Genomic DNA, 24910 nt, shown 5'->3' with positions numbered 1-24910 from the left:
TTCTGAAAAACACTTTAAATTCAATTTTTCTGACAGAAAAGTAAATCCAGCTGAAGATGTAAGAGCACAAGATGAAAACTACAGAGCCTTTAAAATATACCACCACATGAGCCCTGAGGACGTCTAAATCAACAGCAGTACTGGTGGTATGAAAAGCATTCAACAATTCAGCTCTCTGGGCCATATGTCAGCCTTAGCTGCAGATGAAAATTATCTTTCCTTTTTCTACTTGATCACCGGAGCAGGATTCTGGTTAAAATCTCATCTGATATGTTTTCTTCTTTGTAAAACATGATGTAGGAGGCCTTGAGTGAGTACTGCACAACTGAGCAGTTTGGAAAATAAACAGCAGATTGATCAAAGAATGCACTGAGAGTGATTTTGTGTTCACAAGATACCTCCTGCAGACCTCTGATGCTGGCCACACTTCCTATTTATTCCCATCCTTGGGTATAAAATGAAGTTCTGAAGAACGGGAAAGAGATAGCAAAGCCTCAGCCTTATCCTGTTCCACACAGCCCTGCCCTCCACACACAGGTGGTTACTCTGAGGAGAACACACTGCCAGAAGCTCACAGGTGACTGGAAAATAAGCAGTGAAAGCAGCAGGTGTGAATTCAATCTCTCTCTTCACTATTCATAATCTATGGCCTGGCTCCATTTGCACTGGGAGCACTCGCACTCCTGTCCCTGTGGAGACACCTTCCCTAGGGGCAGGCAGTCCCTGGAACACCACTTCAGGTCAGTGATGGGCAGAAAGACTGCCCTGCACTGTGCCTCGACCACAGTGGCACTTCTGCCATGAGGGAATCCATATCACCTGCTTTAAAATGCAGTAGGACTTCAGTATTTACCTGTTGAAAGTTCATTTTGCCTTCCTTCCACCATATAGTCTCCCACATCACCATGACTCTGTTCTTGTATGCTCCCCAGTACTGTGAGTGTTTGTTACGGACCATTGGCCTTCTTAATCAACTTAAATTGAGCATGCCTTAACCAAACACTTCACTGAAGGAGAAATGAGTATTTTTGTCTGTAATCACCTTAAGGCCACTTCCAAGAGTCTGCAAATAGCAGGTCAATGAAAGGAGTATCTAAACTACTCTAAGCTGCTCAGAAGTTTCTTCAGAAAAATAAATCCAAAGCTCATAGTTCAATTAGTTGGCAACATTCTACAGGGCTTGGGTTTGGATTTTTGTGCTTAGGTGTGGGCTTTTTTCTGTATTTAAATGAAAGATATTTCGAACAGTATTTCCTTTGTGCACAGGCATGATAAGTTTAGAATTTTTGGTTTTATTTTTCTCCAATTTCACACCAGTCAGGTTACTAACTTAAACCTAATTCTCTTGAAAAGTAAACATCCACAGAAATGCCCCACTTGTATCCAAACACAGGTGTTTCTTGCCTTGGTTAGCTCCCCTACATTTCCCTTTTACACATGAAATCAGAGGCTCAAGCAGACTCCTAAAAATGGCAACTAACACGCCTTTTTCTTCTACATGACTCGTTTCTGTTCTTCATAGCACAGGTACATACCTCTTTCACTCTTTATTCCCTTAGGGTATTTAGTTTTAGCACCTTTACCATAACATGCAGGGATTAGGTATTATGTGCACAAGTGCTAGCTCTCCACCCATGGCTGGAGTCCACTGTGGGACCAAGCAGGGCCTGACCAATCCATGTGTGTGCCAGAGCACTGCTGCAGCTTCCCTGTCCCTGCCTTTGAAGAGAGATATTTTATACCATAACAGGTAACTCTTTAGTAAAGTTCATCTCAAAATCTCAACCTCAAGTGTTAAAAAAGAAAAACCCTTAAATGATACAAGTTATTACATTTAGTCCCTTTGGGGGAAGTGGGGAATGATTTTGTGATTAAGGACCTAGAGTGGGGCTCAAGAGAATTAGTTCAATTCCAGGCTCTGAAACAAGCTTCCAGATTCCACTGGGAAAGCCTATGCAATCTCCTATCTCACATGGACAGCAGCAGGATAATTTATGAACGCAAGCAGCCCTCAGAGGTTGTAGTATCAACAGCCAAGTAAATGCGAAGGTAGGCTGCAATCATTTTGAAGACTAGTTAACTATCCAGAGAAGGCACTACCATTAGACTATTACTTACAACAGAAGTCACTTAGAAAACAGGTATTAGAGGGAGCCTTGAAAAATAGCAAGTTTTATTCCTTACTCTTGGGCTGACAGCTAGCTCTTAATGGTTTTACCTAATGCGTTAATGAAAATGAGTGAATGAATAAGTGAATGAATGAATGAGAAAGCTGCAAGGTAAAAATAAGTTGGCAGGTCTTGCAGAAAGACACTACTTTGTTCTGAAGCACAGCACTATATTCCACATTTTTCACTACAGGGAAAATTTGCTCTATTTAGTTCTATATAGCTGGTATTGGTATTATCTTGGCAAAACTGAATTTATGAATTCTTATGCATTTATGAATTATGATTTATGAATTCTTATGAATTTATAAATGACTGCTTTTCAAACTACAATTATTTCAAGATTTTCCTTAACTTTTCCACTGTTATAACTTTAAGTTACAATGAAAGTGAAAACAGTTGAAAACATAAACCAGTCCCAAGCAAATTCAATATAGAGCATTATAAAACTGGTTCAAAGGTGTCAGTTATAAGGTGAACAAGTAACACCAACAATTCTGGTTGAGGCTAAAGTTAATCTGTTCACTTCTCTGTCTCCAAAGGTAAAAGCAAAAATAATTGATGACCTTTCATGAATTTAGAGATATTCCATCCCTCCCATTCAACCTGCATCAAAAGCCAGGTCTGACCAGACCTGCCCATTCTAACTTGAATAGCCAGGTGTAGATTCAACCACAAGTGAAATTGGTTGCAACTGAGTAAAACAGGTAACTTTATTTTGTGACTGTTTAGCAACATCTAATTTAAAATTAAAAACATGCAACACTGACACTCATTAACATTTGTTTTAATAGAAAAGCCTTAAATTTTTCAGACATACTCATAGGACTGCAACAGAATCTGGAGTGCAACAGAAGGTGCAATGCTCATGTGGTTACAGGACTTTCACTATTGCCAGTGTCAGCAGTGTCTTCTTAGGTTCCCCATTGGTGCTGTACTGGGTTAACATGAAGAGCTGCAACAAAATAGAACAAATACTACAAGATAATTGTGGTTTCTTTATCTGGTGACCCTTCCCACATCTGTTTGCATCTAAAAATCAGTTCCCCTCTTCTATTAGTGAAAGGTTAATAGCCATCTCAACATTTCATTTTATGTATAATCAAACCTAACGATTTGCTATAAACTTTTGATTGTTTAATATCCTCAAAGGTAACCTAACATCTCAGTTCTCACTTCAGTGCCAAAATGAAAAAAAAAATAATAAAAAAATAAATAAAAACCAAGCATCTCTGACAGGCTCTGTAGCTAGATCATCATTAGCATTAGCTGTAAGAGATATCAGTCACTATGAGCCTAATCCTCTTTTCACTTTGTGGAGAAAGTAGTTTTTAGTGTCGCACTTTCCTTTCTCCATGCCTTGAGTCTACAAAACCAAAAGCAAACCTACAAAAGAGCTGGTTAGCCCTCCTACAGGCCAGAAGGTACAGGAGATATCTCCCTCCCAAGGTCTGCATCTTCTCCAGCTGTCTTAGAATCAGGCCTTCTTTGTCTCTCCATGTAAAAAAAAATATTTGAATCTGGAAGTATGCATTATTATTTTTTACTTTACATCTACAGCAGTATCTAATATTTTCTTATACCTATTTTAAGTTCTAAATATCACAGTTATAATTTACATTATTGATTTTCTACCCTGAATAACATTTAATTTTGCTTGATAACAACAGTAACAACCACAAAGGCATCTATGTGCTAAGTTCCCTCCTTATTATGAAACAGCCAAAGAAACCTACTGGATTTGTACATTTTAGAAACTCATATTTAATTATTCCAATATAGAAACAGGATCCTTCAGGCTGAGTCTGGCTTAAAGACAGCCAGCCATGGTTTTCATTACTGAAATTAAATAAAGTTTCCAGCTAGAATAGATGTATTGTTGCCACCATCATGAAGGTTTTAACTAGAAATTACAGTTATTAAAGCAAGCAGCAACAGAGCTTTGTCATTCTCACCTGGCATTGGTGAAAGGACAGGTGTCCCTCCAAGCAGTGGCCATTTTTCAGTTGATATCAAAAATATCCCAGAAGTCCAAATCCTTTAGCAGGTGCTGAAAGAAGAGGTGGAAGATTATCTTCGCATCTGACAGTCCTGTTTGGAAATGGTTTTTGGTTTTTTATTGCAATTGATTTAAAACAAACAGTGAAATCTGCTTTTATTTGCACAGGACACTCTTTACTTTTAGGATCTGAAAACACCAGGCTTGGAAAATGCCAGTTACCCAGCTGAAGGCAGGTATAGAAATGGGAACTGTGGACAAAGTAGTGACACCACACACCAACAGCTACAAATGCCTTAGACCTTATCATTCCTAGTGCCTACTTCAAAAGATGTACAACCACTGAGCTACAAGTATAACCTTCCTGGCCACGTTTAACAACAGAGCATACTGGCCTGCAGTGTCACTAATCTTAGCATGAGCACACTATAAAGTAAAACTTTTCCTGATATTAATGTTAGCTGCACACACAAATTAAATCACAAACTGACAAGTGAATTACAATTTGTATGGAAAGTGAAAGCCAGATTTTGAGCTATTTTTTTCATGACAAGCATATTACATGTAACCTGAGTCTGGTTCTAAGAAAGGACTTAATCCATGACCATAATGTAGGTCACTAGTTTTGATAGAGTTTGTGCCTAGTATTCATTCCAAGAAATCAGACCCAGGACTAAGATGAATAGCTGTCAAGAGCGTATATATGATTTCTTTTTACACTGTCATTTAATAAAAGAAAATAATCCAATTAAGCAGTGTCACAATATTTTTTTGCTGACTTCCCTATTTCAATTATTAAAGCAGTATTTAATTTATAATAAACCATCATACTTCAATCCTATGCATCCAAGAATATTGATGTTTAAAGCCTGAACCGCCCTCACTGTTTCTACTGTCCTTTTGGTTTTCAGTGAGCTTCAGTAACTCAAAAGAAATGCAACCAACTTGGTAACTAAAAAAGAAAGCTTTGTAGAATGGGGAAAGTTCACAATGGGAGGAAAAAAGCCTTTCTAAAATAGCCAGGTGTTCACCTCAACCCATACCAACTTCAAACAGATGCAAGGACAGTAGTTGAATTTGATTTCAGACTAAGGACATGAAAGATGAGCTTTATATTCTTACACTTTTATAATGTTAGAATGAATTCTTTTTTAGATAAAGAATAGTACACTCCCCTGCTTTCCTATTCTTTCACATAAAGTTTGCTCTGAAAATAGTATGGCTGAGTTAAGTCTTTCAAGTATCATTTGATCACTGCCAAATATTTGCAAGTTTGGATTTTTCTACATCCCACCCCCTACTTGATTGTAGTTCATGTAGTATCTGCTAGGTTTTGTTCTACTTCTATGAGTAAATGTACTGTGGGAAGTGATCAGGTCAGTCACGGAAACACAATGAATTACTTTGAAATACAAAACTGAAGTAGTATTGTAAGAAGAGCTCCTGATAGTCTACCACCCAAATGAAAGTTTAACCTGAGGAAGGGATGACTGGCTTAAGAAAGCCATCCTGCTTGGCAGCAGCAGAGGTGGAGGTTTTCTTAAAGTATGCGTGGCAATGCTTATGCATGACCTTGCATCCTCACATTGACTTCAGCTTCAGTTGAAGGATCAGTTTGTTCAACAAGACTTAGTCTAAATGAACAAAAGCAGTAAGCCATTCTTCAAAAGATACAGAGCACAAGCAGAAGCCTGCAAGAATCTCACCATCCCCTTATTGCAAGGGGATCCAAGAATTTTCCGTAGAGTAGCTCAAAATGGCACAGATATCCTAAGTCTCCAAGTTACATATGTGGCTGAGTTTGTTGTTGGGATTTTGTGTGTATGTGTGTGTTGTGTGTTTATGGGCTGTTTTGTTGGTTGTTTTTTTTTTCCTTTTCTTTTTTTTTCAGAAATGTTCTGGATTTTATACTTTAGATAAAATAAGTTTATACACCATTATATTAAACCAGGAGTTGCATTCCACTTAACAGACTGATGGATATCACTAACTTAAATTCATTTATGTGTGCAGTATTACTAAAACTTAAATACTCAAAAGCATTAACAGATGATGAAATACTCATTTTGCAATCACAATTTGTGAGAGAGCAGTTGCCTGTTAGAGGACTTGTGTGTATGTCCTTGTAACAGGCCTAGTTCTGTGAGGAATATAAGCACACTACTTCATGATGCACATGCCCATTAATACACACACTGGCATTATATACATGAACTTCTCATCCCTAGTGCCTCCCATTTATTTACAGATCATTTATGTGGAATGTACCCAAGATGATTTTTATCAGCTTTAAAGATGCTTGAAGTTGTATTTCAGTGGAAAAAATATTAATACTTCAATCATGTCTTTTCTACTCTTAACTTACTGAGTTCAACTCCACACAACCCAAGTATTTCCCCACACTTAACAGAAATGTCTAATGCCCAGAGACACACTGTAATCTCTCAGCTCCCATGCTAGGCAGTCATCTACCAGATCATCTGCCTTGTGTGAAACCCTGGTACACTTCTGTTGCTCATGCTCAGCAAATGTATTCCCAAAAACTTCAACTAGAAGAACCAGAGCATCCTCCACAGGCATGCTGAGGCACCACAAAGATGAAATAGCTGGGTTTAACAAGCTTGTGTTTTCAACTTCTTCACACATTTACAAAAAGGTAGAAAAACATAGCTGTTAAGTCTGTGCAACATAACTGAGGGAAATTTTTAAAGCCTTCAGTTCATTTTGATATAGCCCTCCTGTAGATGCAGAGGTTAATTTTGATTTAGCACCCGTACATAAACTTAATTTGAAATACGAACGAAAAGCTGTATTTCTCCTTCCCATTGTAAAAACATTACTGGCCATTCATAATCTTAAGCTATAACTGAAATAGATCCCCAATTCTATACAAAGACTTTCACAAACATCTACAGCTAAAATAAAATTATTAGAACAGATTCTCCCTCCCCCTAATTTCAGCGTATCTTTTACCTAACTAGAGAACAGGGCACATACTTTCAGTCCAGGAGAAGCTGCCTTTTTACTATTGTGTTCTTGACACAAGACACAAAATTTGTGAATTTACAATAGAAAGTTCTGAAACAAATGCAGATAAAAACTTAAAAACAATTGTGACTCATTTACATAGAATCTATGCAAGATATGGAAATTTTAATTAAGCAATTTCTATATAACCATCATTAATTATTGTATATGGCAATTTGTTCCATGCATTTTATGTCATCTAAGCAGCAATCCAGGACAAATATTTAATCACTCTATGCAATACGAATTATTACAAATTCAGTGAACTATTTAAAAGCTGTCTCATTTTAACTAGGTCAAATCTTTTACCCAGAAGTGCAATGAATCAGTATTTAAAATTTTAGTGGGTTAAAAGAAATTTAAAGTGCAGTTCTGAATGGGGACTGTTTTAAGTGACATCTCTCAAACAAGCACAACTTTCTTTTGATATAAGAATGAAACATGATTACAGTGCACAAGGGAAATGCTAAACTGGGCTGTTCTAGAATACAAAACCATTATTAGCTTCTTGGAGTGCATGTGTGAGATCTAACTTACGTAAGGTATATTATTTCCACTATGACACCAGGCTCTTGTAATCGATTGCCTATAAATCAAGCATATTGCCCTGGAGAAAAAGAGAAATCGGCTATATGCAAATAAAAATCTGTCATTGTTTCCTATTGCTGTGCTCTTGCCAGTGTGTATGTGCCAAAAGCAAAAGGACCAAGTCCAGTGTGAGGTGTAAAAAACCCTACAAAACAGTGTGCTCATTGATCAGATACAATTTCTACATCAGGAAGTAACTGGGATCTCTGTTTCAAACCACACAGAGAAAAATGCAGTTAACAATTCTTGCCTCATCACATTTTAGTGCGAGATTTGAGTGACATACTGAGTGACATTATTGAAATGATTTCTATTTAGCATTTGATTCTATATCAATGTCCTCGTATACTGGGAAATACTTGACTGAAAACAATATGAACTATTACACTGACACTAGTGTAGTTTTATTAGTAGCCTGTTTCTTGAAAAAACACAGAAGATAGAGGGCACAAAAGTTAGGAGTAGTGATCCATATGTTCTCAGGATAAATGCTCCACAGTATCCTTTAAGGATTTTACAGATATCTTGATTTTAGTCTTTTAGACTTATAAAATCACATTTCTTATTGATTTCAATATGAAGAGGTGAAAATCACAAACTCCATTTGCTTTCCCAACAAGAAAGCTTGCTAACACTGATCCTGAAACTACAAACAGGAAAGTAGACAGTCAAGGAAGAACTATGTCTTTTTCATACCCTGTACTACACATACTTATTTTTTAAACAGTTCTAACAGTGTTTCATTTACATATTAAAGCAACACACTTGGGTTTGAACAAGTGAAAACAAATTGTTTTATCAGCTTTGATTATTTTTAATTGCTTAAAAAAATTAGAAGACAATTTACAACTTCCTCTGATTATCCCACATGATATTTCCATTTCAGGCACACTAATCAACCCAGCTGCAGCAGCTCTAGTTCCTCCTATCTGAGTTTTGAGTCTCTCTACTACTGACCAAACATTTAAACACACCACTAAACTATGACAGTGTCAGAGAGTTTCCAACTGGTAATTCAAACTGTACTGCTATATTTCTGCAACACTCCATGAACTGAAATAGAAAAATCTCTGTGGTAGTCCCAATCATATTTGGGTACCAGAAGTGGGTATGTCAAATACAGAGGTCAGTGAGGAGGAAGGGAATTAAACATTGCATTTACAGTGCCAGAATTTAATACAAAGTAAGGCAACTGTCTCAGCTTAAAATAATTTTGTTGATTCTGTTGTTAGAAGGTGTGTGAAGGCAGAACAGATCATCGACATTTCCTGTAAGTTTCAAATTAATTAAATACATAGGGAATCAATATCACTAACAAATTTGGTACAACATACTTTGCTATGGGGAGAAGGAAAGAAACAAAAGTTAAAATATCAAAGCAGCTGTAAGGAAGTCAAAGGAGCTGCAGTTTAGATATTGAGTTCTCTAGATAGTCCTTTAACAAGAAAAAGGAATTCTGTGTATTTGAGTGGTTAAGATGTATGTATTCAAGTGGTTAAGATCTGTGTATTCAAGTTGATCCAGGTTACCTCCAGAGGATAAGCAGCAATATAATGGAAACTAGCTCTTCCAGGATTAAATACCTGTGACAGAAGTTTGTCTTCTGTTTAACAGAATGTTACTCTAATAATTCATTTTTCCTAAGTGTTCTCCTAGTACTAAGAACTAAAGAATAGACCAAAAGTTCTGTGCATTTTAGAGTCCTTTTTATATAGCCAACTTCAATTTTTTCCTTCTGTTGGCAACTGTGAATCTTTCACATTAGAAAGGTATTTGACATGCATCAAAATCCACAAAGATTTCGCTGGCAACAATAGTATCTGAAACTACTTTTAGTATATCTAGATTAAGAGACCATAAAACATAACCAAATGCTGCAAGATGGTCTTTAAAGCAGAAAAGAATTAAGATCAGACTTGAGTAATTTTTTTTTAGAAGAACTTAAAAAGTCCCTTGCGGCTGTCATACTCCAAAGCCTGGGAGATACATAAGAAATTTTAGGACTAACTGTAAGTACTAAGGAGATCCAGAAACATTAAATAGACAAGATCTTCAGATATTATCTACGTATTTGTAGGGTCACATTTCTGAACTGGGTTACACTTACACATGTAATTACCATTTCTGTAATAGAATTAGCTGAAAAAAAAAAATCTTAATAGAAACCTACTTCTGCTCCTTGCTGATGGCAACAATGACAGTCAGAAGGTCTCATTCTTTTTGCATCTGCTGGTAAAACTTCAAGTAGAGTCATCCCTAGTGCAGTCACCTGCAACCAAGTGAAAAATCAATTAAACAACAGCACAGACTGCAAAACTATATTAGAACATCACCAAGTCTTCACTACTTTACCATGTAACAATACTGTCAAAAATTATAAAATAGTTTTTCGAAGCTAGGTTGGTTTTTTCCCCTCCCTTTTTCCTCTGAGGAAATCTGTTACAGACAAACAAGACAGGAAACATCATTAAACTCAGCTTCAGGCTTCTCAGAATTAATCTGAGAACAGCCCATTCCATTCATCTATTCCAACATACAGAGGGTTATTTTTGTCCTGTTCTCTTCTGAATTTTCTTCTCCTTTGATGCTGGAACTCAAAATCTCACTTCAACATAAGACAGTGAGAGACTAGGAGAAGCCACCAGACTGCTTTTTGGTCTTTCTTTTCATTAAAGCCAGACACTATTGCTCACTGACTTGCCTGCGCAAAAGACCAGGTAGTTATTCAACCATATCCTTCTTGTACCTTCTTGGAAGAACTCATGCTGAGCACAGGTAAATCCATAAGTTATCCTGCAATTCAGTTACAATTATTCCTTACACAGATCTTCCCACATGTGACTACATTTACACCATTCATTAGCTTGTCTAGAAGCAATGGGATAAACAACTTCTTTAGCTAGTAACAGAAAAGCTTTCATGAATAATTTTCTCCACCCTGAAGGGAAGTACCTATGTACTTTTTGCCACTGAGTTCTACCAGGGATTAAATTTACAACTCACATTCCTACACTTTTTTCATTACCCATATTCATTATAATTATTTCATATATTCATTATAATATTTCATTATATAGTTAGGTAGTATTGTGCTCAGTACAATGATATTCCTGTCAAGCTGTGCATCTTGTTTTTAAATTACTCCAGTAGTTCATCAAAAAAGCCTCATCTAACTTCCTACAAGAGCCACTATAACAAAGGTTCTTAAAAGACCACATCACCTAATCCTATTTCAACATTTTTTTAAACTGTATGAGTAACAAATTAATAACATGAAATTTATTTAACCATCACTTGACTGAGATAATGTTTAAACTCCCTAGAGGTTTTTTTTCAAGTTTATTTTTAGGAGTTTAAACTACAAAATCCAAAAGTTAGAAAATAATTTCTAGGTAATCTAAGCATGCATTCAGCATCACATACTACTAGCATTTATGCTAGTGGCATGTAGTTAGATTTAGTTTCTAGTGGAAAGTAAGTTCCTCTGACCACTAATAAAAAGAAAGATTATTTAAGGAGAGATGTTACTAGTCACAAAATCCTCAAAAATTTCAGGATGACATCCACTCTTTTTGCCACAGACAAACTCCATAGCCAAGTACCTGTAACAGACACCACTTTGGAATTCAAACTAGAAAAGCACAGTCTAGAATCTGGTAGGCTCCAAGGCATGAGATACTTCTTAGATATTCACGACCAGATTACTATTAAAATGAATGTATACTCCCACTATAGCATTAAAAATATTTTTCTGTTTAATATCTAGAATGTTTAAAGCTTTAGAATAATTTCTATTTATACTACTGAAAGTTTCTTACCTATTCAATCTTCAAAATCCTTTGAGTAATCGTATGAGAAAGAATGACTTTTCCAACAAGATCCACGATGATTTATACTAAAGGAGGTAAGAATATAAGGTTACATGTATCTAATGTATTAACACAAACAAACATACAATAGCCCTAGGGGCGTATGTTTTGTTTGGTTTCTAAAGGTACATCTAATCTAACTGACCATAAATCATTAAAAACAAAGAATCCATTTAGGTTTTGTATTTCATCTAGGAAGATTGTGGTTTCCCTCAAAAGATGATTAGCCAAAAGCCCTAAGAGAAATTATCTCCCACTTCCCTGATATAACTGCAATACCATAGAGAGAAGAGTAAGGAGAGTTTACTTAACAGAGAGATTGGCATGTTATTTCAGAATATGCTTTTTCAGAAGCAGTTATGGGGTGCAGCAATGTGAGAAACAAAAAAAAAAAAGAAGCATCAGCAGACTTCTGTGGTTGTGGTTATTTTGCTTGTTTTTAATAAGGAGCATTTATACTTGGAAGGAATCATTGTTTTGCAAAAGTGATATCAAAGATTAACAGTACAGGGCAAGCAAACAGATTGGAAACAACCCTCAAAGCAGCTGCTGTGCAGAGGATCTCACACTAAACAAAACAATGCCCTAAACCATGCTTAGAAACAAGAAGAAATACAGCATATCCTGGCAAAACAATAGGCTTAGCATTTCAAAAAGACAACAAGCTACCTGCTCCTCTATCTAGGTGTTCTACTATGCAGTGCAACCATCACAGCTCACATTAACAACCTTGGGCTACACTACCCACTGGTGACAGCTACCAGCCAGGGAGAGACACAGGGATGTATCCATGGGGAATGACAAAGAAGATGGGAAGAGTGGCCCCCTCACTCACAGACCTCAAGGTCTGTCTACATACAGCAAGGATATGACACTGCTATATCCAAGACAAAAGAAACAAGTTCAGCTTTCAGTCTTGGATTCTCCCCACTTTTAAACAGCTTAGTTTTCCTATTAGCCATTACTACTGTGGTGCAATATCTTTGGCAATAAACCCAAAATTTCAAAGTAAAATGTCCTTGTTCTTAACAAATAACTTTCAACCTGAAAGTAAATAAAAGGAAACAACTTTGTCACTTTATTATCTTATGAGGAAAGACACCTGAAGGACTAAAGTACCCCTCAAAACATGGAAAGCAGATGAATACACCTCTTTCAGGTTTTTTAGAAAATCAGATACAAAGTGTGGGAAAGCATGAGGCTGAGAAGATACTTGTGAACTAAATGTGAAGGACTAGGAACTGGAAAAGTTGAAACCACATGACTCAAGACTGAACAAGAATCCTCTCCTAATATAAAAACATGACAAAAAAAGCTAACTGAGGGAGTTTTGTTTAATTTTATGTTCTACATCTAATATCCAAAGATTAATTTTTCTCATAAACCGCTTCATAGCAACATTTTTGTGCTACATATTATTCAATTCAAAAGACATGGAATCTACCTGGATGCCTGTCTGGGCTGAAAGTCAAGAAAGATTGGGGACTAAATATTGAAGGCAAACAGCAAGGAACAGTCAGCACAGACCAATAAAACTCCATGCTACAGAATACAGAACTTGCACAACATTCTTTTAGACTACCCTAAAGTGTGCCAAGAGGAACAAGCTGAAAAAGGAATCAAATTATGTTGGATATAAGAAGCCTGTCTTCCTAAGTGCAATAAAGGATAAGAGGTTGAGTTTTATTACTCCTGTCCTAAATACCTTCATGTACATAAACTCCTCATTTCAGTTGAATAAAAAGAGCACAGGAAGACAAATTTATAGACCACCAAAGTTCAAATTATTTCTAGCATCTCAAGCCATAACTTCCCATACTCATAGAACCATCGACTCATAAAATAGTTAGGGTTTGAAAGGACCTTAAGATCATCCAGTTCCAACCCCCCTGCCATGAGCAGGGACACATCACTCTAAATCATGTCACCCTAGGCTCTGTTCAACCTGGGCTTGAACACCACCAGGGATGGCACATTCACAGCTTCCTCAGGCAACCCATTCCAGTGCCTCACCACTCCCACAGTAAAAAAATTCCTTGTATCTAATCTAAACTTCCCATGCTTAAGTTTTAAACCATTACCCCTTGTCCTACCACTACAGTTCCTAATGAAGAGTCCTTCCCCAGCATCCTTATAGGCCTCCTTCAGATATTGAATGCTGCAGAATTCATTTCATACTACGATTCTAAGAACTGAAAATGAAACTTCTTTTAATTACATTAAGACAGACAAAACATGTATTTCTACACTATACATCATTGTCGTGGTTTAAGGCCAGCCGGCAACTCAGAACCACGCAGCTGCTCTCTCTTTTCCCCACTTCCTCCTCCTACTCCTGGAGGGATGGGGAGGAGAATCAAAAGAATGTAACTCATACAGGTTGAGATAAGAACAGTCCAGTAACTAAGGTATAACAAAACCACTGCTGCTACCACCAATAATAATAATGATAAGGAAAATACCGAGGGGAGAGAATACAACCAATCACCACCCACCAACCAATACCCAGCCCAACCCGAGCAGTGATCTAGCCCTTCTGAGTAACTGCCTCCAATTTACATAGTAGGCATGACATACCATGGTATGGAATACCCCTTTGGCTAGTTTGGGACAGGTGTCCCATCTCTGCTTCCTCTTGGCTTCCCCTCCTCCCTTGCAGAGCATGAGACTCAGGAAAGTCCTTGATCAGAGTAAACATTACTGAACAGCAACTAAAAACATTGGTGTTATCAGTGTTGTTCCCAGGCCGAAAGTCAAAAACACAGCACTGCACCAGCTACTAAGAAGGAGAAAAATGACTGCTATTGCTGAACCCAGGACAACCATGTAGAGACAATCCTTCGGATTTTGCTCAGATGTCCATATAAAGCACGTAAATACTATCCTTGCACCACTGAATGCAAGTTAGGATAATGTTCTTCAAAAGTGGAAGGTAGTTACTACAATAAACAGATTTATGAAACTATATGGAGTAATAAATGTAAAGACTGAATTTTTAACAGCCTTAAATATTAACACAGTATCTCTGAAGTAGCCTGTTGCCTCAAGAGGGAGGAATTGTTTATAGGAAAATAAGCAGGAAAAGGGATTATGTAGATGAAAACATGCAAGCGAAGGCTGGAAATGCTGTCAAACTAAGAAACAGGTGATCCATCCTAATTATCTGTTAGCAGATGCTGCTAACAGATGCTCTCACATTATGCTCAAAGTACAGCTGTGAGAATCAGATACCAAAGATGCTAAACTCAGAGAGATGCATTCCTTGCACCTCAAAGAGATACTTGAGATATCATTCTAAGCTGACAAAGCATGTTTCTTCCAATCATCTCTGCATTGTGAAGCAAGAAAAATGTATACCAAGCCCTTTTGCTTAAGCTGTTAGTTTTAAGGCTTCAGAGGCAGAAAAAGGTATCAAGGGTTATTAACAGATGCACTAAGCCTAAGAAACTGTTTGTTAAACTTATATTTGCAGCACAATGAGAATTATATTTTCTTGTCTCATTTACCTTACCTAGTCTCCTGCCAGAAGAATTGTATGGACGAGTAAAAGCTAACTGGGAAATTTCAGAACAAATAAAAGCATTTTGAACTACCCAATAAGTTTTACATTACAAACAACATAGGAATTACTGTTGGATATTTCTTTCTAGTGTAAGTTCAGCTTTTAAGTGTCACAAATCATGAAAACTTGAATTAAAATCAGCTTTAAAACACCTGTATCTGTTCAGAAGTAAACTGAACAGCTAAAGGAAGACGGAACAGATCAGCAGGAGATCTGCACATCAGCAAACCGACAGAAGTATTAATAGACTAGAACAAATTACAACTTTCTGGTACTGTCAGAATACAATAAGTCTCCAAAGGCTGTGCACAGCACTGCATTTTTCAGAGTAACGTTAATTTCAAGGGGTGTGATTAATTCAAGGTTCTACCAACTGCATGTAAGGAAGAAAATACATACTTCCCAGACTCCAATTTTTCAATCCAGTGAAATATTCTAGTGCTAATATCTGCTATATCCTTTAACAACAGCTAGAAAAAAACAGCCCCGAGGTGCTCAGCCATAGGCCATGTGGCTGACAGAACTCCAACCAGCACTGGTAGGCATGTTGCTGCTGGTTTTTACACTGGCAAAACTAGTGTAAGCTACTTAGGCACAGCTACAATAAGCTGAACTCGCAAATGCTCTTAAGAAAATACTATATTGTCATCTTGATTCAGTGAGCCATCACCAGAGAAACAGTAACTTAAGACTTCCTAGAAGCCACCATTTGTCTGTGATTACACTTAAAATTAATGAGATCAAACAGACTATAAATCATGCTTTTACGACTTTCCAAGTTTCCTTCAACGATATCGTTACACAACTGATGTCCTGCTCACACCACATACCACCCCCAGAGCACCGCAGCTCCTCATGGCTGCTTCTGGAGAACGGCAGCACGGAACCTCTGCTGCACCACAAAACACCACCAGTGCGGCCTCCAGTATGGCTCAGCTGGAAACAAATGGCAGTGCACGGACTCTTGGTCCCTGGAGAGCTCGCTAATCAAGTCACTCAACCCTTTCCTGCAAGCAGCGGAGCAGATCGGCACCTTTGTATCCTGGCTGGGACCCCAGGAAACAGGAATAGGAGTTACGGGACGATGACGGCTGATCTCTGTACGTCCAAAGGGACCCGTACAAGCTCTCAGCCTTTAAGCACTATGTCGGATGTCTGCATCCCCCAGGCGACAGCTGCCGCAAAGGCCGCATGAAACGCCGCTGCTACGGTCCCATCCCAAGGGCATCCCTCCAGCGCCGCACGGCCACCGCTGCAAGAAAACTCGTAAACAAAGCCAAGGGCGGGGGGAGAAATACAGCGAGACGGACACGGGAGCACCCCCCATTCCTCCAACCGGATACAGCGAGCGGAAGAAGGAGCCCCGGAGGAGACAAAACACTGCAAAGCCGTGAACCTTCCGTCTCGAGGCTGCCAGCCCCATAAACCCCCGGGCTCCGACTTAGCCTCACGCTCGGCAGCAGCGGAGCTCCCCCCTCCCCGCCCTCACGTAGCTGGAGCCACGTCCCAGCACTCTCCATGACCAATTCGAGCCGCGCTTGCTCAGGGAGGGCGTGGCGAGTAGAAACATGGCCAGTAGGGCGCGCTGTTGTTGTGGGGTGGGGTTTCAGGGTTTGTACAGCGGGGGCTGCGGGGCGGTGGGGGTTACGGTTGCCTGCCGGTGCCCGCCATGAACTCGCTCGACCAGGCTGAGGGTGAGTGCAGCGGCAGGGAGCGGGCCCGCAGCTACTGGTCAGCTGTGCTGGGAGCCTCCGGCTTCGCGCATGCACGGCCCGAGCGTGCCGCTTCATTTCTCCGGAGCGGGCCTCGTTGCGGCGCTAACCTGCGGGAAGCGAAACAGCAGCAGGAGGCCTCGGCTGCCTCTGCACTGCGCTCCGGAGGCCGGCACTTTTCGGCCCAGACGGGCGAGCTGGGGTGGGGTCTGTGGGGCCGCACGCCAGGGCTCGGAGACGGGTTGCCGCTGCACTGTGGCCGCCCGCGGGAAAGGCCTGTGCTGAGGGGCTCTGTGTTTGGGCTCCCGTGTCCTTTGTCAACGAGATTTCTCCACTTTCGCGTGTTAAAGTTCTCCTGTGCTGCGGTAGCTGTTTCTCCGCTCGCGTGAAATAGATTATTTACAGCCCTGAGCCCCACTTAGCACACCAGGCATTTGCTAGGGCTCCTCTTGCATTTGAAGAGCGTGACCTCGAGTAGCCTGCAGTTGTCTGAGGACGTTAGTGGTTTGGGTTACAAGTTCGTTGAAATTACATTTTACAGGATGTCAGAAACGTGAAAGGAGTTTTTAGTGTCTAGAAATAAGTCTGGTAGAAATTTTAGAAACGCATCAGTGTCTCAGCCTTAGCAGGTGTTTTCCAGCAGATACTAGAGGTAGACATGTCAACAAAAAATGATAGTCTGGTGTTGTCATGGCTTTGCTGCTGTGTCTGTACAAGCTGTAGGGCTCAAAGAACTGTGCCTTGCTAGTTACAGCTGCTAGCTGTCAAAGTGATAAATGCAGAAATCTTTAGAGCATGTATAGACAAAAATAAGATGAAAATCTAAGTGCCTGTGTTTTGAAAGTTTGGTGAATTTTGTTGGTTTGTTTTTTTTTTCCGTGCTTTGTTTTTTTTTTGGGGGGGGGTGTTTTTTGGTTTTTTTTTCTGTTGGTTTTTTTTGCTTTGCTTTTTCTTTCTAATGCCGTTTACATTATACAAGCGTTTTCTGGAGAGCTTTGTTATCAATAGCTTGATTTTATGCCCACAGGCTGCTGTGTCTCAAATAGCAGATTTTCACGTGATGCCTTATATTCCCCCTTTCACTTCAGTGACTGGTTGTAGGGGTTTGTGCTAGTCAGGGAACAGTTAATTAGCTTTAATTGCTGGCAGTGGCTTAGCTTTCCCAGAAGGGAGGTGGAGGACAGGCCATAACTACCGGGCTGTTTGCAGTAATTAAGACTAGTTAACTGTTCTGTGGCTGGAATCAAAATGGTGTAATCTTCCCTGCTGAATTCACCTTCGAACCACTTAGGAGTAAATTTACAGTTTCAAAAACTGTGTTAGTAACGATCATAAGAGAAATATTTCTTCTAATCTTAGTCTTCAATTACTTTATCATGGTAAATAATTTAGCAATATTTGCAAGTTGAAGGAAGTATTTCCAGAGTGATGCTGATTGAAACACTTTAGCTGAAAGTTAAACTTGCGCTAAGAAAAACCTAACTGCAGGTAAAATTCTTCCTTTAACTGGAGTGTTGTCAGATACTGACCTTGTTGAAGAGAAATCCAACACAGGCTTCAGATGAAACAGCTCCTTGTAGAGAAACATTAGGTAGCTAAGATTTGTTTGTTTGTTGTTGTTTTTTTTTGGGGGGGGGTGGTTTGTTTGTTTGTTTTTTAACAAATTAGGAGTATACACTTGAAATGCTGCCTGGCATTTAACAGCAATTTCAGTGGAAAGACCATGGGAGAATAATGGTAATATGAAGAAAGATCTATTTAAAGGAAAAACCTCACAAAAGTATAAGATCTAGTGTTTGCTGTGGGTTTTGACATAGCTTGTGTATATATATCATGGCATTAAAAATTTATAAAACAAAAGTCATCAAGCCATGCTGCCACAAATAATCCCCTGAACAGCTAGCAAAGGGTGATCTTTTTTTAATTATGATTATATAGATAATAGGACTTAATGGTTTCCTGATGGACTTAATACTCCAAACTGTGATACTTTTTTTTCTTTCCTGTGTGGAAGGGCTCCTTAAGCTATTCTGACTCTAATTCTTAGTATTTTTAAAGATATTTAAAATACTCTGATTTCTCTACTATTTTGTTTTCTGTAAGTGGGAATGTTTCTTGCATTTGGTATAACTCCATCATTGTACTTTTCATCTAAATATACAAAGCTAACTTGACTGTGCTTTAATTGCATGTAAGTGACCATTGCATTGGTTTTCTCTGCCTGTTTAAGAAATGGGTGTGGACAGGTGAAAAGGGAATTCCTTTTATGGCTTTCATTAAAATTTTACTAAATAAATGGAGATCTAATTATGCTTCATATATATCCTTCCCAGATCTCAAAGCTTTTGAAAGAAGACTTACTGAATATATTGCATGTTTGCAACCAGCTACAGGACGTTGGAGAAGTAAGTTTGATGTTCAAAGGAATAAATAGGATTCTCTCTTTAAAGCATTTTAGATTTACCAGTGTGTACCTTTGATTTATGTTTGCCCAAACAAAACTCTGTGCTTAAACTCTTTAAAAATTTCTGTGGCATACATTCAAACACTCTGCAACAAAATAATCATAGACAACGACCATGTCAAGATAACAAACTAATACTTTAGCCCATGTTAGAAAAATGAAGTCAAGATTTAACTGGCTCAAGACTGAATTATTCTTGAAGTAGCTGGGACAGTAAGTTATTGTAGTTTTGGAGGTTTGTTGTTTTGCGGGGTTTTGTTGCTGTTTTGAAAATTCAGATTTCACGGACAGTCACTGTAGTTACTTGAACTAAATATGATTGAGTGAAATAGTCCTTCTGTTCCTCTCTAAAATGAAGGTGAAAAAGTTACAACAGTATGCCATAAGGGCAGAATGTGTCCTCATCTCTGTTCTAACAGGAGTTTGAAGGCGGGAGCAAGGCAAGAAATACCACAGATATACTGCCAACTTTGGGATCAGTAGTCCAGGGTGAAAACAGATTGCTTTTTTTGTTGTGAGATTCTACCAAAGTTTCCATACTCAAAAAATGCAGACATTTTTTTTTTAGAATGTATAAAATAGCATCTTTTTTTCCTGAGAGTTCAATTTCAAATGAAGGAACTGGAGGAATGAGTACTTAAAAAGCAAAACAGACAAAATATCCACCCCAAAACACAGTGAACCAAACCCCAACACACCCCTCAACCCCATTGTTTCAGAGCAGCTGGGAGGCAAGCAGATATTTCTAGGTAGGTCTGCCCAACTTGTGTGCACCTACTTTGGGAATGCATTTGGCTTCCAGAATTGCCATTTACTGTCAGATATAATTAAAAAACAAAGTGAAAAAATATTGGGAGCTTATAAGCATATTTAAATTAAGTTTGCATAACTAGTAATTGTTTTCACTAGCTAATTTTTTTACCTACTGCTTGTTTTCCTAGTTTTGTAATTCACATAAAATAGGGATGTTTTACTTTCATTACAATTAGGGATTTAACTCTGTGTTAACTTTTCCTATTATCCTAGGAAAAAAGTATATAGAGAAGCAGCTGTATGCTTTTGACATATTTTTTCCAACTTTTTGTTTTGAAAGCATAACTTGTTAGCGTTACTTTTTAACTTTGTTTCTGATTTTCTAATATGCAGAAGGAATATGTAACCTAGTAGTAAACTACAGCAGTCTTACGAACCTAGAAGTAGTATTTTGTGAATATCTGGGGTTTGTTTTCAGGTTCTTCCCAATGACCACAAAGGCTGGTAACTCTGGCTCTTTAGGGTTTTTTGTGCTGCTTTTTGCTTTCTTCCCCTCTCACCCCATAGAAGACTTTATTTGCATCAGAATTTCAGGCTCCACAGGAAAAACTCAGAACTCCCAAATGCCCCATGAAACCTGCAAGGCTTCATGGCTGTACAATACAATAGGAGCTTTCTCTACCTTTGTATTTGTACTGTTTTCTTTTTCCATGAACCCCTGTCCCCCAGCCTTTTGTAGTTTCTCAAAATCAGTCTAGTATCTTGTGTTACTCTAGTACGTATCTAGCATTATCCATTTACAGTGAATTGATTATTCTTCCTAAGGTATTCTGTATGTGTACAGGTTTTTGTTAATTTTCATGTGCTAATGCTATCATGCTTTCTGACTCCTGTTTGAATTTTGTGTTTATCTTTTTTCACTATGTTGGCTTTCTTGCTTGTAATTGTGTTGATTGTGGTGGGCAGTATAACACAACTCAGATATGCCATTGAACTGCTGTTGCTAATGCCTCAGGCTGTTGTGATGTAGAAGAGCTAATGGGATAGATGCTTTAATACTGCTCTGCAATGTAATGGTGATTCATTTCCATTGCCCAGACTGCATAAGCTCAAAGAGCATACTGACAATTTGGTACAGCTCTTAACTCCAGTCTTTCAACTCATATATTTGCTAATGGTGTTATTTTAGAAACTTTTGTTTCTCCAAATCATTTGGATGTTTTTACTTCACAGAATTTATATTTTGGTACCTACTTGTCCTGTCTGCAAAACTGGTACAGAATCTTTATGGTTTCATGTAAAGTTTCTTTGCCTGTTTTCATTTCTACCTTCCAACTAGAAACTTATTCTCCCCCAGAAGAGGGAGAAGAAAGAAAAGTGTAAGAGCTGTTGATGAAAAAGAAATACTTGATAGGAGGTATACTATTTATGACTCTTGTTCTTTTTCAGTGATTCTGATAGTGGTGTCGGTCTGCACAGCGACTGGTGCCTGGAACTGGTTAATAGACCCAGAGACACAAAAGGTAAGAATCAGGCTAATCCCAAATGTAGCATGTGGCAGTCAGGTATATTATTGAAAACTTAAAGGCTACAGGTGGTTCTTCTGTGAAACTGGGAGATAATTCTCAGTTAAGCTCTTGAGCTGTCCAGAATTGTTCTGGAATATGTCCTGGGACAATAATGCCTACCAATATGTGTATCTTGAATGCTTATCTAAAGAATGGTTCACAAGTACTCAGAAACAGCTAGGAGCAATATGGTTTTGTTTTGTTTTTTTAATTAAGTGAACTAGGCAGCAACTTTTTGTATGTTTTAGAAGTATGAAGTGGAACTAATTTGATTTCTTTCCTAGGTGTCATTTTTCACATCACTTTGGAATCATCCATTTTTCACAATTAGTTGTATTACCCTAATAGGCTTATTCTTTGCTGGAATACATAAAAGAGTGGTGGCACCATCAATGTATCCTTCAATTGTGTTTGTCAGATTAAAGGTGTTGCAGTTACTGCTGTTATTGAAGCCTCATACTGCTTTTTTGGTTTTTACTTGCTCTGTGTACCTGTGTTAGCTGCTTTTCTTGACACAATCCACACAGTATAGCAGCCCGATGTCGAACTGTTTTGGCAGAATATAACATGTCCTGTGATGATGTAAGTGTTAGTCATTGCCTAAACCTTGTTTTGGAAAAAATGCGAATAATTGGAGAAGGCACACAGGTGTTTTTTTCTGAACAGCACTTGCCACAAAGGCATGTAGTGAGGACAAGGGGGAATGGTTTTAAGAGGGCAAATTTGGATTAGATGTTAGGAAGAAATTCCTTACTATAAGGGTGGTGAGGCCCTGGCACAGGGTTGCCCAGAGAAGCTGTGGCTGCCCCATCCCTGGCAGTGTTCACAGCTAGGCTGGACAGGGCTTGAAGCAGCTTGGTCTAGTGGAAGGTGTCCCTGCCCATGGCAGGGAAATAGAAGTGGAGGAGCTTTAAGGTCCCTTCCAACCCCAACCATTCTGTGATTTTATTAATACACGTTAACAAATTCTGTGTATCTGCAAAACTGGAATGTAGAATAATTAGTATTGTTCCATGTGTCATTCTAAACTTAGCCTGTGAAATTGAGCTTGGGCTCAACTTTCAGGGTCTAAACTTTTTTTTTCTGTCTTGCAGACTGGAAAATTAATTTTGAAACCTAGGCCTCATGTTCAATAAGGGCTGTCTTCCTTCAGTTTTTTCCACTGCCATGGAAACCAAAAATGACCTTTTTAAGGTAGTGTGACAACAAAAACCAAACGGGACTGGTTGTTGCTGCCTGCGAGTGAAAGTCTTACACAGGTGACAGTGAAAGTGTGCAATATTATTTCTTGAACACTTATCCAGATTCTTTGTTATCACATTATCAGTGCTTTTGCCACTTCTGATTACCTCCTTTTCAGTATTAGTGTCACTTTTTTTACTTCAGCTAGAAGAGAACATACAGGTGAAGTATGTTGATCGGCTATGAAGTTGAACTTGAAAATCAAACCTCGTGTGTGTTACGTGTCTTTGTAAGCTATTGTAAATAGCAGATGGATGCCAATGTTCAGGAAAAGAAGTAATAAATGCTGTATGGATTTTTGTGTTCTCATGAACAGTATTGATAGGAACACTTACCATTCCCATGATGTTTTATTAGCACACTTACTCATTACAGCTGTCCTTGTCTCCTGGTCATTCTTTTTGGAACCGGTTAAAGGCTTGCAGAAAGACTGTCTGTCCTGGAGAAAACTGATCTCACTGTTTAAGAACTGCAGCTGCATCAAATGATCATATTTGTCAATCTGTATATATATATATATGTATATATAGTGCACCAGCCACTTCTGTTGTGATCATACATAGTTAATGGTGTGATCTAGTTCACAACACTGATCTTTTCAGATTTTAGTAATTTAAATATGCTTGTACCTTCCTGACTTTATCTGTACTGTATCTGAAGTCCATGTGACCATTCTGAGAGGATTTTTATGCAACAATAGTTCGATATGAAACTAGTGTTGAAAAATGTACAACTTCAGATTTGGTGGAGAAAATAGAGTGCCACAATAAAATAACAAGTTTTATTATTGAGTGTTAAAAGCAAGACGTGGATGTCGTGTGCATAAAGTGCAACTTTTGAATAGCTAAATTGTAAAGAGTTTTAGTTTGTTCAAGGTGCCTTTTTAATGGTTTCAAACTCTTCTAATTGACTAAAACTGCAAAGCTATTGCAACTTAGTAATGCCTACTACAAGCTAGACTGGCTTCTAAAGGCAGCCTATGATGTAACCATGTCAGTTGAGACATTCAGAATTTCTGCTGTAATTTTTCCCTTGTGCCCATCTATTATTTTTAACTGCTGTATATTTTGTAGGTCAATGTGTATAAAATAAATTCTTTGTATAAATAGCTGGGTTTTTTTTGTACTGTGCAAATGCAGATCTTGAATGTAGAAGAGCTTCGGGAGTTTGCAGCTGAAGTCTGTGACTTTCATACTGGACCAGCATTTCTTGTATTCAGTGTACGATATGCAGTATACAACACCAGAAAGAAAGTCCATCCACTTTTCCACTGTCCAGGTCAATCCTGCCTCTCAAGTGCTCTCAGAGAAAATGATTTATTCAACATTTACTTTGTTCAGAGTCTTTGACCTGGGGAAGTGTGCGGAGTAGACATCATGGCCCTGAGCACATATGTGGATGCTCTTTAGGGTTTGGCATCACGAATGGAGATTTGGGAAGGGCTTTACCCACGCTTACTACAGGCGCAATGAGGACTGAAAAGGCAATGTGGGATAGGCTGCTTGGCCATTAAGGGTGTTTCTGAACAAGGCTGTCATTTCCTGGATCAGTCTTGAGTGACCAATGTCCTGAACTGCCTGCATGCAGGGTTGGGTCTGTGGCTTCCATTGCACCTTATTGCCTGCCATTTTGTTCCTTGTCTGTCGCTACAGGGCTTTCCAAATGTGAGTAAACCCTTCAGGCCTGTGCAGTGGATTTTTAGGTGAGGTGCAGTGTGCGCAGAACTGGCCTCACCCTTTACACGTGAGGTCTGTCTGACAGGGCCTAGCGAGCTTGGACAGTGACAGCAACATCCTCAGGTCGTTTAGTTAGTGTCCTTCTCTAAGATGGAAGGCCTTACAAGGCTAGATGAGCTCCATCTGCCTGGGTTTGAAGTGTTTTCCTTCTCCTAGGAGTATCTCTGTGTCTAGGCAGGGTTCTGACTTAGAGGCATTTGGTCATAAGCCCGCAGGTGGTAC

The 24910-nt window shown here is 38.7% G+C and overlaps 1 protein-coding gene and 1 long non-coding RNA gene across 3 annotated transcripts; one reads left to right on the top strand and one right to left on the bottom strand.

Moving 5' to 3' along the window:
* Positions 1–2939: 2939 nt before the first annotated feature.
* LOC101879200 (uncharacterized) lies at positions 2940–16665 on the bottom strand. Of its 2 annotated transcripts, none has more exons than XR_004080990.2 (5): positions 16610–16665; positions 11601–11677; positions 9953–10051; positions 4124–4218; positions 2940–3123 (listed from the first exon to the last, which is right to left on the bottom strand). It is a non-coding gene; the product is annotated as an uncharacterized lncRNA (long non-coding RNA). The 2 variants fall into 2 exon arrangements; XR_004080989.1 differs by lacking the exon at positions 16610–16665 and adding an exon at positions 16247–16522.
* Positions 16666–16837: 172 nt separating this feature from the next.
* Positions 16838–24061, top strand: CNEP1R1 (CTD nuclear envelope phosphatase 1 regulatory subunit 1). The gene is made up of 6 exons (XM_005152209.2): positions 16838–16907; positions 19259–19330; positions 21592–21665; positions 21995–22104; positions 22238–22292; positions 22805–24061. Exons 1-6 carry the CDS (start codon positions 16883–16885, stop codon positions 22844–22846), a joined length of 378 nt encoding a protein of 125 aa, XP_005152266.1. The 5' UTR covers positions 16838–16882; the 3' UTR covers positions 22847–24061.
* The last annotated feature ends 849 nt before the right edge of the window (positions 24062–24910 follow it).

The sequence above is a fragment of the Melopsittacus undulatus genome, chromosome Z (assembly GCF_012275295.1).
Source record: "Melopsittacus undulatus isolate bMelUnd1 chromosome Z, bMelUnd1.mat.Z, whole genome shotgun sequence".
Lineage (NCBI taxonomy): Eukaryota > Metazoa > Chordata > Aves > Psittaciformes > Psittaculidae > Melopsittacus > Melopsittacus undulatus.
Note: the sequence above shows the minus strand (reverse complement) of the source record. Positions and strands in the feature narration are given on the sequence as shown.

Bases quoted from the DNA above. Each gene is read 5' to 3' on its own strand.
- CNEP1R1 (XM_005152209.2), top strand. From the start codon at position 16,883: ATGAACTCGCTCGACCAGGCTGAGG. The intron at 16,908-19,258 runs GTGAGTGCAGCG...TATCCTTCCCAG, and splicing joins CTCGCTCGACCAGGCTGAGG to ATCTCAAAGCTTTTGAAAGA. The intron at 21,666-21,994 runs GTAAGAATCAGG...TTTCTTTCCTAG, and splicing joins TAGACCCAGAGACACAAAAG to GTGTCATTTTTCACATCACT.